This window comes from Nicotiana tabacum, chromosome 16, assembly GCF_000715075.1.
Source record: "Nicotiana tabacum cultivar K326 chromosome 16, ASM71507v2, whole genome shotgun sequence".
Taxonomy (NCBI): domain Eukaryota; kingdom Viridiplantae; phylum Streptophyta; class Magnoliopsida; order Solanales; family Solanaceae; genus Nicotiana; species Nicotiana tabacum.
Window position 1 is genome coordinate 50,628,338 of NC_134095.1, and position 14,505 is coordinate 50,642,842.

At 34.5% G+C, this 14,505-nt stretch overlaps 1 protein-coding gene across 2 annotated transcripts; it reads left to right on the plus strand.

Moving 5' to 3' along the window:
- Positions 1-6,126: 6,126 nt before the first annotated feature.
- LOC107790481 (transcription factor TGA1) lies at positions 6,127-11,148 on the plus strand. 2 transcript variants are annotated; one of them, XM_016612403.2, is made up of 9 exons: positions 6,127-6,321; positions 7,218-7,385; positions 7,471-7,548; positions 7,710-7,769; positions 7,871-7,948; positions 8,057-8,114; positions 9,157-9,428; positions 10,129-10,356; positions 10,742-11,148. In XM_016612403.2, exons 2-9 carry the CDS (start codon positions 7,221-7,223, stop codon positions 10,892-10,894), a joined length of 1,092 nt encoding a protein of 363 aa, XP_016467889.1. In that variant the 5' UTR covers positions 6,127-6,321; positions 7,218-7,220; the 3' UTR covers positions 10,895-11,148. The 2 variants fall into 2 exon arrangements, with proteins under 2 accessions (XP_016467889.1, XP_075088898.1); XM_075232797.1 differs by lacking the exon at positions 6,127-6,321 and adding an exon at positions 6,683-6,810.
- The last annotated feature ends 3,357 nt before the right edge of the window (positions 11,149-14,505 follow it).

The window sequence follows — 14,505 nt, forward strand, 5'->3', positions numbered from 1 at the left end:
TAATTCCTTCTGAAGCAAGGAAGGCTGCTTCTTGTGACCCTTTCCCCAACTCTAAAGCATTGTCAGACCTTATCATCTTCACTTTTGTACTGAATTGTCTTTCAACCATGGACAAGAAAGATTTTAGCATAGGAAATGCATTGCTCTTAGAAGACAACAAAAATGTCCATGTTCCTCTACTGTAGTTATCCACTATAGTGAGAAAATATCTGAATCCATTATAGATATTGGACTTGTAGGGCCCTCATGTATCTATATGTATGAGATCAAATATATTTCTAGATTTAATGGTACTAACAGGGAAAGGTTTCCTTGTCTGCCTAGCCTTAGGACAAACATCACAAATAAAATCAGAATTTGAGTCACAATGAAGGAAATCTAAATGTTTCATTGCTGAAAATGGGAGATGTCCCAACCTTACATGCCAAAGCTTAACATCATAAACAACATTAACGTGAATAGGACTAGAAAAAGACAGAGAATCTGAAATGGAATTCCTTCCTTTTTGAATTCAAAGTACATTACTACTGAATATTCCCTTAGACTTAAGACTACTAGGCTCCAATATGTAGAGACCCTCTCTAACTTCACCAAACGCTTGTGGACTCTTCATTGAAAGGCCCTGCAACACACACCTAATAGATGTGAATACGACATCATATTGGAACTGAATGCAAAACCTATGTACTGACAGTAGATTATACTTTAAATCTAAAACATGTAAGACATTGTTTATGACATGACCTGGCAGAATAGAAACACTTCCTATATGAGTGACAATTACCTTGAATGAATTAGGTAAATTGATGTTCAAAGGAACAGGAAGTTGAGTTAGAAACAAGAAAGAGTTAGGATCAAAACACATATGCTCTGAAGCACCTGAATCAATGATCTAGGTGTCAGAATTTAGAGTAGTAAACATTGAACCTAAGTACTTTAGAATAGTACCAGCAACTGCATTTGCATTGATTCCTGAATTTCCTGCTTGTACCAATTTTGCCTTCTTGTACATGTTCATCATTTCTGCAAGTTGTTCCTTGTTAAGTTGTTGTCCAAAATTGTTGTTGTTTTCAATATTCTGTCCTGTCTGATTTTCATTATCCTCATGAGTTAGGACTGCATTTGCCTTGATCTGATTTTGATAATTCTTTTGATTGGTAAATTCAAAATCATCTGGAAATCCAATGATTATGTAGCAATCCTCTTGAATGTGCCCTATTTTTCCACAATAGGTACAAGACACATTTGGATTGTACCTCTTCTTTGTCTTAAACTTCTGTTGTGGTTTGTTGAACTTCTGTCCTGAATTATTGTACTTTGTTCCCATTGTTGTTGCTCTTTGTGTTTGATTCCTGTTCTTCTGAAAATTCCTTCCCTGCCCTCTGACCATAAATGCTACAAAATCAGCCAGAAGCTGAGCATTAGGTTGTTTCACTTCTCTTGTTGCCATGAATGACAATGAATCTGAGTTAAAAGTTTCTTTGCATAAACTTCTCTCTGATTTTCATCTTGTAAAAGAAGAGAATATGTTATATCCATGCTAGACAAGGGATTCATCATGAGTATGTTTCCTCTAGCTTGTGCATAGATGTCATTCAATCCCATTAGGAATTGAATTAACCTCTAATCTTCAAGTGATTTTGTCAATTTTGCTTTTCCTTCACAAGTACATATATAGAAACAGCATATGACCATATTTAAAGCATCCAATTCATCCCATAATCGTTTGAGTTTGGTGAAGTATCCTACAATGTCACTATTTCCTTGTACTAATCCTGACAGCTCCTTTTGCAGATGATATAGCTTGGCTCCATTTGATTTTCCAAACCTCTGCTCCAGGCTATCCCAAAGCTCCTTTGCAGTTTTGGAATATATCACACTGTCTGTGATATCATTAGAAAGAGCATTTAAAATCCAGGAAATCACCATGTCATTGACACAACTCCATTGTTCAAGATCTGGGGAACCCACATCTGGAGATTTGCAAGCTCCATTGATAAACCCAAGTTTTTTCTTAGCTGGCAAAGACAATAAAATAGATCTCCTCCATCCTGGATATCCTCTTCCATCAAACAGGGTATTGACTAAAGTCATCCCAGGAGAATCAGAGTTGTTGAGAAAATATGGGTGATTGATGTCATAGGTTACAGCTTTTGCAGCACCAGTGCTCTCTGCAGATTTGCTTGTGTCACCCATTTTAGCTTAGTGAAGATGATGAGTTGATTGTAGAGAATCAGATGATGTAAATATTCTAGGCCTTTGGACTGTTGGATCGAGCTAATGCACTGACACCATGAACGAAATTGAAGAATGAGATCTGAAAATTTTCTCTATGTATTTGTCAATTTCCAGTACATGTCTATATATACACTTTGCTAAGAAAAGAATAATAAAATAAAAAAAATACATAAAGAATAATCTGTACATGTGTTCCTATTCTAATTGGCTTATTCATAACTAACTAATATTCCCTCACATGGCTTTCACGTGAGGGAAGCTTCCAGAACTTATTTCATCAGATGGTCATTATTTAATCAATCAAGAATTCAGCTTGCTTGATCCAAGGGCCCTGACTTCTCCACGTATGTATCCAAAGTCGACCAAACTATCACATATACACTTAGGTTATATCGAACACTCTTCACTTTGGTCTGAAGCCATTAGGTCTGCTTCTTCTTCTTCATCTCATCTTCTTCTCTAATTCTCGATGAAGCACCATGAAGATCAGAATTATGAGGGAGCTTTTTCTTCTCAACAAGTTGTTTGATAATCTTTTTATTCTTGCTTTAGAGTAGGATTAGCGCCTCATAAATAAACAGGAATTATATTATTTTCTTTTTGCTATAGTGAAGGGAAAACATTGCAATAGTGTTTTTTTTCCTCTGTAAGGAAGTACTAATTAATATAGAATTTAAATGGAGAAAAGAATAGGGGGAGACAGGTAATTACCATGTTGGAATGTGACCATCTTTTCTGTTTAGATAGTAAGAAATTAAACATGGATTAGACTAAACGTAAATTTTAAAATACTAAATCAAAAAAGACATCTCAACATGGTGATTTTATGTTGTCAAGTCCACCTTATTTTGCCTTTACAATTGCCTTTGCTTTTGTCTCCTTATCCCTGTCAAGCAGCAGTTGATCACCTTTAATTTTACACAAGTGGGATTATTAAAAAAGTTACACGTTAGCTCCCTAATCCAATAACATTAATTTGTAATTATATTTCCATTTTCTTATCTTTTTTTTTTTCTAATCTTAGGAACAGAATGTCAGAGATAAAACTTTTAGTAACATTTGACATGTTACTATACCGAAAGATATTCGATATTTTTTCTTTCTTTTCTTCTTTTAAGTAAAGGTAACAAAGTTAGTTACACCTTTATTATATTGCAACACCTCACCATCACTTTGCTTAAATCCCTAGTTGTTGTACAAGAAATCTTTAACCTTTTTACCTCATCATCTGATTTCTTTAGCTATTGTATTTTATTGGATATGCACACGATTCTGTGTTAGGTATATGGTGTAATAGATGAACTTGTTGGCCAATTACCTAGCAAGTAGCAACTTTATTATTTAAAATAATATTATATCAAAAGTAAGTAAAATGAACACATAAAAATAACGTCTCAAATATTGTCACGTAAAGTTGATATCTACGTACTAGGACGGGTGTTAACCTACAACAAGCTAGTCAATATTTAACATGTCAAAATAGTTAACGAAACATCAAGATTTCGTATTAAACTTTATATTCTTATAGAATTTATTAGTAAAACTAATCGTTTGTATATGTATCAATCAAGGTTTAATAATAGTAGTTAGAATTCTTGGGAATCTATATGGAACTCCATATGAGTATTGTATACACTTTATGATAACACGTTACCATCTACTTTATAATCTATATATATACATAATTATCGGAGTACAAATAAATGTTTAAAGATAAACAGTGTCATGCCACAAATCCTAATAGTGTAGTCTCCTTTAAAAAGACTTGGAGGATGCCAACAAGCCAAATGTCATTTCTCCTTTTCCACATTATAAAATCACTAAAGATGAAAAGAAAACGGCATTAACCTGAATGACTCATGGGGATGGCCCACGAAACAGATGTTGCCATCACCGAGGAGTGTGGTGGGATAATTTAATTTTTTTTTACCTTTAATCTGAAATTTCGGGTTCGAATCTTGATAACAGAGAATATTTTATAGAATATTCTTCCTTCTTATTAGGGGTGTACAAAGGAAACCGACAAACCGCACCAACTCGATAATTCGAGTCAAACCGAGGAAAAAACCCGACTATGGTTTGGTGTTGAAAAAAAAAACCCGATCATAATTGGTTTGGTTTGGTTTTAACTAAAGAAAATCATACCGAAACCAAACCAACCTAACATTAGATATATATAAATTTTAGATATATTTAATATATAAATATACTTATTGTGATGTAATTTATAAATATTTCTTAAAAAATTTCATAATTTTATCTTTTAAGGTATTATTTCAAGGTTGGACGTAGAACTTTTGAATGTTCCAATAAGTTTTATAGCCATTAATATTAGTAAATTAAATAATGCTAACAAAAGCCCAAACCAAAATCAAATCAATACTAATGCTAACAAAAAACATTCTATTCAATACTACGAACAAGAATGTATTGAATATCTATTTTTTGTTTTGCAATAATTTAGATAAATGCATAACCTATTTTTATTTTTTCTTTAGTGTTTAGTCATGTAATTAATACTCCCTTATTAGTCTACTTATTTTAGTATGACTTAGTACTTTTAGATTATACTTATTTTTGTTATGGCTTTTTAATTAGCAATATTCATATTACATAATTTTATTGTAGAATATTTAGGATAATGCCATGATACATCTCATATTTCATATTATTTTTTTGGAAAATACTTTATATAGTTGTATCTTACTAGGATTAAAGAAATATTTTGAGCACAATTTATATGTTTTGTTCTACGAAAATTTTACCGGGAGAAAAAAAAACCCGAAAATCCGAGAAAAATCGAGAGTGAAAAACCCGAGTTTTATTGGTTTGGTTTGGTCTTTAGATTCAATAATCCGACAAAATTAGTTTGGTTTGGTAATTGTAAAATTCGAACCAACCCGACCTATGTACGCCCCCACTTCTTATAATAAGCCTTATCAAGCGTAAAGTTAAATTAACCCGCGAATTTCAAATATTGAATGAGTAAATCGTAACAAATAAAAAAATATGACATGGCTATGGGTGGTGCAGACTCTAGGTTGGTAGGTCAGTTAAGCACTTAAGGGTCGTTTGGTAAGATGTATGAGCGGAAGATAATATATGTATTAGATTTGATGTTATTAATTCCTTATTTAGTACTCTCTTCGTTTCAATTTATGTTAATCTATTTCCTTTTTGGTCTGTTCCAAAAAGAATGATCCCTTTCTAAATTTGGAAACAATTTAGCTTAAACTTACAATTCTATCCTTAATGAAAAGCTTTTATAACCACAAAAATACTATTGGGCCCCTTTTGACTTGTTTAGGACTACAAATTTCAAGTCTTTAATTTTTCTTAAACCCCGTGCTCAGTCAAACATGTTCACATAAATTGGAACGGAGGGAGTAGTATTTTTTTATTGTATTACTAATGCAAGTATTAGTTATACAACTTATTTAATATTATCCTATATATAACTAATACATAGCAAACCATGGTATTAGCAATACCAAGGCTATTAATGCATATAGATAAGCATGTATACACCCCCTATGCAATACATATTATTTTTAATACACCAAACTAAACAGTAGATAAGAAAAAATCATAATATAACTAAACTCATTATTAATAATACACCTTATTCAATATTATTCCTATACACCCTGACAAACGACCCCTAATCGAATTAAGTTGTTTTGCATTCCAAAACTCTGTATACTATACAGTAAACTCTTTCTTAATCATATAAGTACGTGAGTGAGTGTGTATGTTTTCCTAGGTCTTTGTGTGAGTACATTTTTGTATAATGATATAAAAGCATCAACAGTTGACCGAGAGCATATCAGAAAGACAGTCAACTTCTTTAGTACTTTAAAATCTTTTAAAACTAGTTGTAGTTCTTTTGTCATTTGCTCTCTGTCTTTGTCCAGCGCGCTGGGGATAATTACATTTGCCTCTAAATAGACAAACTTCCATTCTTTCAGGCCATATGGAGGGATTCTTTAAGCATTGATTCTTTTTACCTTTTTAGTTTGAATTAAGGTTTCTTCAAATAACCAAGAACTAGCTTAGCTAGTTTAATTTGCTGCTGATGAACAGGTTGGTCTTTTGTTTTTCTTGCTCAATTTCTTGATATTTTAATTTGTTTTGCTTCTGTTTTACTTGGTAAAATCTAACATATTGGACAACCATCAAAGAAACATTCCACTTCTTTAATTAGTGATTTTTGCCACATTCCTTTGACCAAGATTATGTATGTGGTGTGTGAGTGAAGAAGAATAATCCCAGTAGTTATATGCATAGGCTAATTCAATTTATCCGTCAGTAGATTAGTTTTGTTGATTTCCATGTTCCTCTTTTGATTGAATTCCTTATTGGAATCCATCTGTTCTTTTCCTACCTTGGTTTTCCTTTCCATTACAGTGGGTGGGATGGGGATTGAGAGAGAAGTAATCATCCATGATTTCTTTTTAAAAAAAATGGTCTAGGTGTAGTTTCAAAGTCATGCCGCTTAGAGTTGCCCACTGAACATTGAAGATAACTGTGAAACTTCACATGATTTCCCTTTGATGAGCGGATAAACAGTCGGTAAGTGTTCCTTTCTATTCTTTTTCCAAATAAAATTGCCAATGTTATACTTCCACCTTAAAAGGTCTAATTGGTTTATGCATGAAATTAAATTCATTAGATGCAGAAACTTAATTTTAACATGTCATAGATTCATAGTAGAAAGTTTATCCTTTCAAGAACATGGAACTTTTCATTGTTAGAGTGCTGCATGCTGAGGAATTAGTCTTCTGTTGCCTCTTTGGTCCAATGTAATTGGGAAAGTGTCTCATGTATCTCCCCAATCTCGTTATATATAGCTCTTTGTTTTTCTTCCGATGATATTTGACTTAAGTTCCTAGGCATGGCTATTCCGCCGTAGATCAGCAGCTTTCTCCTACGTAATCTCAAAGCCGCGTCACATTTATTTTTTCTATTCTTGAATTCAGGCCATGAACATGACTTCTCCAACAACTCAGTTTGCACCCACAAGAAGGATGGGTATATATGAACCGTTTCACCAGATGAGCGTGTGGGAAGACGCATTTAGAGGTGACATTATGCCTAGCTCTGATCCATGTATGGTTTCACAGCCAAACGACAGGCCAGACGACAAGGTAAGGCAACATATATCCTTGTTCTGGTTTATAAAATTCTAGCTAATATAGTTTTCAGGCTGATGTCTTCCTCTGGTTACTGTAGTCGGGATATACGTCTGGGGAACAACATATGCCCTCTGGCTCTGGGGATAATCAAGCACCGAGGAGTACTTCAGAAAAGGTGGGTTTTTGGGTTTATATCCTATAGAAATTATTGAAACTCCGAATGAATCATCCTTAAGCAAAGCACTTCCACATTTTATGCAAATTTATCCAAATGATAAGTAGAAAGAGTAACCTCTGATGTGGAAAGTCTAAATATATCTTCATATTGAATGACAGGTACAACGACGTTTAGCACAAAATCGTGAAGCTGCGCGTAAAAGTCGTATGCGGAAAAAGGTAAAGAAAATTTTAGTCATAAAATCCGTTGCAGCTGTTGATGTTTAGGAAACTTGTAGTCATACAGTTTTTCTTGTTTCCTTTCTTTGCCGTTTTCACAGGCTTATGTTCAGCAGCTGGAAACAAGCCGTTTGAAGTTGGCCCAACTTGAGTTAGAGCTCGAGAGAGCTAGACAGCAGGTCAGGGACATCATCCCTTGCATATTTCATACTAATAAATACATATATCTGTGCTCTCATTTTGGTTTTCATCATTTCCTTTTGACATTACGAAATGGCTTATTGCAGGGACTATACATGTTAGGTTCAAATAGTAATATGGGGCTACTCGGAACAATTAATCCAGGTATGGGGATAGAGGAGTTGTCACTCGATAATTTATGCATCATTAGCTTGACTACTGATATGTGATGAGTGATCTACCAATTTGACGTTTAAACTATGGAAAATTTCACGTTTTCGTTTCTCACATCCCATTGTTTATTTTAACTCCAAGATGTTTATGATAATAAGAAAACAGTATATAGGTGCAGAGTTTAGAACTTTTTTCTTGAATATTTATGTGTCTTTACTCTGTAGGGGGTTGTTCTTTGACAGATCTCGACTTTTCCAAATGAGATAGGCTATGCATAATTTTAACATTGTTCCATCAAAATAAAAGTATATTTAGCTATCCTTCTACAGCAGGCATGCTCAATCCCTTAAGTGAAAGTATAGACTACATACAGTGCTAGATGATGAATCCTTGCTATTAGAGTAGAATAATAGCCCACTTTGATGAATTTGTCGGGGAGTTAATGTTAGGTGTTTCCTATAATTTTCTTATCATATTTGGTTTTCTTATTTGTTGAAGGAAAGGGCAATATAATTACCTCAATTGGGTTTTCCTTTTTGTAGAAGGAAATTATAATTCTCATATACTTGGCTAGTCATTTTTCTTGTAGGAAAAGGTTTGAACTTCTATAAATTGAGGATCCTTCCTTCTCATTCAGTAGCATCCACAATGTAGTCATATGGGGTTTGAGAGTCTTGTTTAGGGGGAGAGCTTTACGGGACAAATGTTAGTGTATCACTCGTGTTTGCCTCTTCGTGAGGTTGTTCTCTCGATGTTTTGTACTCTCTTTTTATTATAGTGGATTGCTCATCTCCGCTGTGGACGTAGGTTAGTTGACCGAACCACTTTAAATGTTTGTGTCTCTTTTGGTAGATTTCTCTTTTGCTATCTGATTTATCGTCGTTGAGAGATTTGTATTGCTAGCTTCCGCATGACACCTGATTTTCCGGTCCTAACAGTTAATCACCTGTTTTGAAGGACCTTCATTTAACTATCTGCAAAAATGCTTGTATTCTGTCATTGACTTTGTTCCTAAGTTATTCTGCTTATGCAGGAATAGCTGCATTTGAGATGGAATACAGTCATTGGGTTGAAGAGCAACAGAAAAAGAATGCAGAATTGCGGAGTATTTTGCAGTCTCCTGTAAGCGAAATGGAGCTTCAATTGCTGGTAGAAAATGTCTTAAGCCACTATTTCAATCTCTTCCGCATGAAAGCTGACGCCGCCAAGGCTGATGTGTTTTACTTAATGTCTGGGATGTGGAGAACAACCGTGGAGCGCTTTTTCCTCTGGATTGGAGGATTCAAGCCATCAGATCTCATAAATGTAGTCCCTGGTGCATTTTTACTGTTTTTCTTTTTTAAAGTATTTTACCATCACTTGCTGCTTATGAGTTTCTCGTAGCGTCTTTCATACATAAATTTCCTGAAGCTAGACGCCTTCCTATGTTATGTACAGATCACTTTACATCTAAAACTAGTCAAATGGCCTAAAATATATTTTAACTTATTGATTTCCTCTACTGATTTTCTGTTGCAACTTTCATCCAGTGCTGCAGCTATGTTTATATATGTTGTCTGTCGCATGACAAACAATTCTCCTTTTAGGATGTTATATTCTTGGTGAATCACTATAGCATCCATTGAGGTATTTTACTGAGACTGAACTACTGAATCTCAACTAAACTCGGAGTCACCTTGGTTTGCAATAGTAATGATCGTGAACAAAACGGCATATCCTAAATCCTTGACTGAAGGAGCACGAATAGCCTTATTGTTTCGTTGCCATCACATATCTGTGCACTTTTCAAATTAATGGTACATGATCAAATAAGCACTATTTGTAAATGCTGATACTCTACAGTATAAATTTCTTGGTAGACTCATCCAAACTTACGCGCTGCTAGACTAAGAACTACAAATCTGAAATTAGTACTCAAATCATGATTGTGTTTTTCTTTCCTTCACCGTCTGCATGCAGAACATTTAATGAACGCGAGATTTCTAATTGTATATCAACTTAACAGGTGGTGATGCCACAACTCGAGCCTTTGACCGATCAGCAAATCATTAAAGTCTGTAATCTGCGACACTGTTGCCAGCAGGCAGAAGATGCTCTCACACAGGGAATGGATAAACTTCAGCAGACTCTGGCCCAGAGCATCCTAAATATGACCACAGGAGCTGGAAATTACAGTTCCCAAATGGTTTCTTCTATGGAAAATTTGGAAGCATTGGAGAGCTTTGTTAACCAGGTTTGTGTTACTTTCATTATCTTGCACCACTGTCAATTTCGTTCTCTACGTCAACGCTCTATGGTCATTCAATATCGTCAAAGATCAAGATTCATAGATGTTTATAATTCTGAAAGAAACTGATGTGTACGTTCAACAAGTATATGTTAACTCGTTAAGTATAGATTGTTCCTATGTCCTTCAATTACTACTAAACACCTGCTAAGTTTTGAAAATACTATCAAATATACATTCTGTATCTAACACACGTATGCATCATGCTTATATATAAGGCCATTTGCTGGGACAAAATAACATAAACGAACTGTCCGATTCTAGTGACTCTATACACATCTTGATACTTTCCTGAATGAAAACATAATGACGTTGCTTGATTCATAAACAGGCGGATCACCTACGCCAACAAACACTACAGCAAATGTCTATTATTTTGACAACACGCCAAGCAGCTAGGGGCTTACTTGCTTTCGGAGAGTATCTTCAACGTCTTCGTGCTCTGAGTTCACTCTGGGCTGCCCGTCCTCGTGAACCAACTTAATCTGTTATGACAAAGGAGATGAACTTAATCAGATTATCCTTGGTTGTTGCTGGTAATGCCGGAGCTGTAAATTGGATGTGTTTGTCATAATTTATCTTAGGCGGATTTAGTTTTTTAATATCTGAAATACATATTTTTCGAGGAAATTTGGCAAGTCTAAAATTTGTGTATATATATTTGGATGTTGTATATAGGCTATAGCTCTGTAATAATTTGCTTGGATGCTTTTTGAAGAATCGATAAGATTTACTATCTGACCCTTTTTTTGTGGACTCATCTATGAATATTTAAGAAGAAATGAATGCTGATCCTTAATATATTTAATATATGTTTGGGTTCTTAGAGAAGAATATAATTTAGTGTAGCCTCAAAGCTTCATATCCTTAACTTATGCATACTAAATGTACACACTCTTCAGAGGCGGAGCCAAAATTTCAAGCTTGTGGGTTCGAGATTTTAATTGTTTTAAGTTACTAGGTTCTAAAATAATAATTTATACATATTCAATGAATTTTTTAAAACAAATACATGGTTCGAACCAAAACTATTGGATTCGGTCGAACCCGCACTTAACTCTCTAGCTCCGCCACTTAACAAAATGACCTAACTTCCGATTCATATCTTGCATACCATCTTTTGTAGGTTAGGGGCATGCTTACTATCAGAAATTGCATGTTATTGATTTTTATGTAATTTCCCTAATAGATTGGAAAGTAAAAACAAAGAGAAAGAGAAATCAGAGGAGAGAGGTGGAAAAAGGAGTCGTATGATACATATTTGTTGGGTGTACGAGAAAAGTCTCACATTAGTAGCTAAAAAAAATTCGGAGTTTACATATAAGGTGTAGGTATCTCTTGACAGAGTGAGATCTTTTGGGGGAAACCATACGGGTTTGGCCCAAAGTGGATAATATCACATCATGTTAAAGATTGTATTAGGCTAGTGCTAGTTGCGGGCTTTGGTTGCCATAATACTCTAACAATGTCGGTAGCACACAGCGAATTTCAAAAATTAACCCACGTGAATCATGTTACTGGGCCACGTGGAACTTAGTTCGAGGGTGAGATCGTTAGGTGTGCGAACAAAGTCTCACATTGGTAGCCCAAATGAGTAAAAATGGCGTGTAGTAGCCACTAATTAAGGGTGTCTTTAATTTTTATCCACTAATTATAATGCTCAGCAAAAATAGCCACTACTAATAGAAAAAAGACAATTTTACCCTTTCTTCCTCTCTTTCGCGTTGCGTGATTTCATGGTTGGCCTCCTCCATGCTTGGTCAAAAGCATCAATCCCTCAATCCCTTATCTGTGCACATCAATCCCTCAATCCCTTGTCTCTCTCTCTCTCCAAAACAAAATGTCGGAACCCCTCTTCATTTCACACACTGTTGTTGCTTCTCTCAAGCACAAAATTCAACTTCCAAAACCCAGAAACTTTATAATAAACCCATGGATGAATTGCAGTCAGTTCGACTCACAACTACTGCCACTGCCACTAAGTGTAGTGGAAAAGTGAATAGATGGTCCCTTTATGGCATGAATGCTCTTGTAACTGGTGGCACTCGAGGCATGGGTACTTTTTCATTTGCTAGTTCATGATTTATGTTCTGTTTTAAGATATTTATAGTCTTCAGTCCATCTACCATTAAAAGCAACTATTATGCATATTGTTTCCATCCTACAAGTCAAGAGAATGGGAAACAAAGGACATACGTTATAAAGCAATCCTTGTAGAATTAAGAATATGTGTACTGTAAGTGCAAGACCAAGATAAGGACTGTCTGTCCTTAACATTTAAACATGAAATTAAAAGTTAAGGACTTCCAGTCCTTAACTTTTGAACAAGAAATTAAAACTTAAGGACTGTATGTCCTTAACTTTTGAACCAGAAATTAAAAACTAAGGACTGCATGTCCTTTAACATTTAAACATATAATTAAAGTTAAGGACTGTCAGTCCTTAACATTTATATATGGAATTAAAAGTTAAGGACTGCCAGTCCTTAACTTCTGAACCAGAAATTAAAAGCTAAGGATTGCCTGTCCTTTAACATTTAAACATGTAATTAAAGTTAAGGACTGCCAGTCCTTAACATTTAAACATGGAATTAAAAATTAAGGACTGTCAGTCCTTAACTTTTGAACAAGAAATTAAAAGCTAAGGACTGCTTGTCCTTTAACATTTAAACATGGAATTAATAGTTAAGGACTGCTAGTCCTTAACATTTAAACATGTATTTAAAAGTTAAGGACTGTCAGTCCTTAACATTTGAACCAGAAATTAAAACATACAATTTGAAACTCAAGCTACAGGACTTTGTATACAGAAGAACAACAACAAAGTGAAGGACATTTTGTCCTTAAGTTTTTTTATTCAATTTGCAAAATGAGGCCAGTAGAATCAAAGTTAAGGACATAGTGTTCTTATTTTTTTGAATTCAATTTCCAAAATGAAGACACTATGTCCGGAATACAGAATTATCATAGGAGGCGATGTCTATAACTTTATCAATCCACAGTTGATCGCCGCTGTGGTAACTGCTGCTGCTGCTCGTTTCTTCTCTTTGTGTAACTGCTGCTTGTGTTGATAGCGTAGGTATAAGTTATACCAGAAGGGTATTTTCGTCCAGTCAGGTATAAGTTTTTTAAAGGAGTGGCTAAAGTCTAAATACATTGAAAACAGTGGCTTTAAAATAAAAGCCACTGCTTTTAGTGGCTATTTGTGCCGTTCGCCCGCAAAGACAGCATTCGCAGTTTCCGATTTTTCACGCCAAAACCATGCGGGCTTGGCCCAAAGCGAACAATATCACACTATATTAAGGATATATTTGGGCTAGGATAGCCTAACAATATTTAATCATTGGTACTATTAGGGCATCACCATTCACCTACTACGTTCTGATAAAAGGATATTCCCAATAATTTCAACAATATCCAATCAAAAAATACTAATTTTCCAAAATTCGGTTTTCGAATTCAAAGTATTGAAACAATTTAATTATCGTCAATGAAGCTTCTAATGGTTTCTGACCAAAACCAACTAGAATCTTCACTTAACCCTCTTAGAATTGAGATTTAAACGAAATGAGATTCCAAAAGAATCCTGCCATTAAAAAATACCCCTATATTCTAAAAGAATTGATAAAAAAAACAAAAAATAAGGTGGGTTCCCAATGTTATGAAGTTACTTAAATCAGTGGAAGAGAAAGGGGTTCTAATTAATGTGATAATAACAGGCAAATCCCAGTGAATTGAGTGAGCTGCTATATAGCTAGACCTCTGAGACTGTCATTTTCTTAGAAGCATTTAAACAGAGAAGTAATTGAAGTATATTAAAGTTTTTATTAAATTTTACAATTTTCAGTTTATATGACGTGCTTCATTATATTATTAAAAAAAGAGTTTGACGCATCAATTAAATATATTTACCTTTTGTCACGACCCGGATTTCTCACTCTCGAGAGTCGTGATGACGCCTACTAATGAAAGCTAGGCAAGCCAATCCTTAACTGCTTACTTCATTAACAAATTACTTCTTTTAACCTTTATCAGTGATAGCATGAAAACAACGGAATTAAATAAGTAAGCGGAAGACTTAAATTAAAGAACTGAA

What these genes read in the sequence shown, in the direction of transcription:
- LOC107790481 (XM_016612403.2), top strand. Translation starts at nt 7,221, where the DNA reads ATGAACATGACTTCTCCAACAACTCAGTTTGCACCCACAAGAAGGATG. An exon ending in AAAGTCGTATGCGGAAAAAG is followed by an intron (nt 7,770 to 7,870) that starts GTAAAGAAAATT and finishes CCGTTTTCACAG; the next exon opens with GCTTATGTTCAGCAGCTGGA. An exon ending in TGGAGAGCTTTGTTAACCAG is followed by an intron (nt 10,357 to 10,741) that starts GTTTGTGTTACT and finishes ATTCATAAACAG; the next exon opens with GCGGATCACCTACGCCAACA.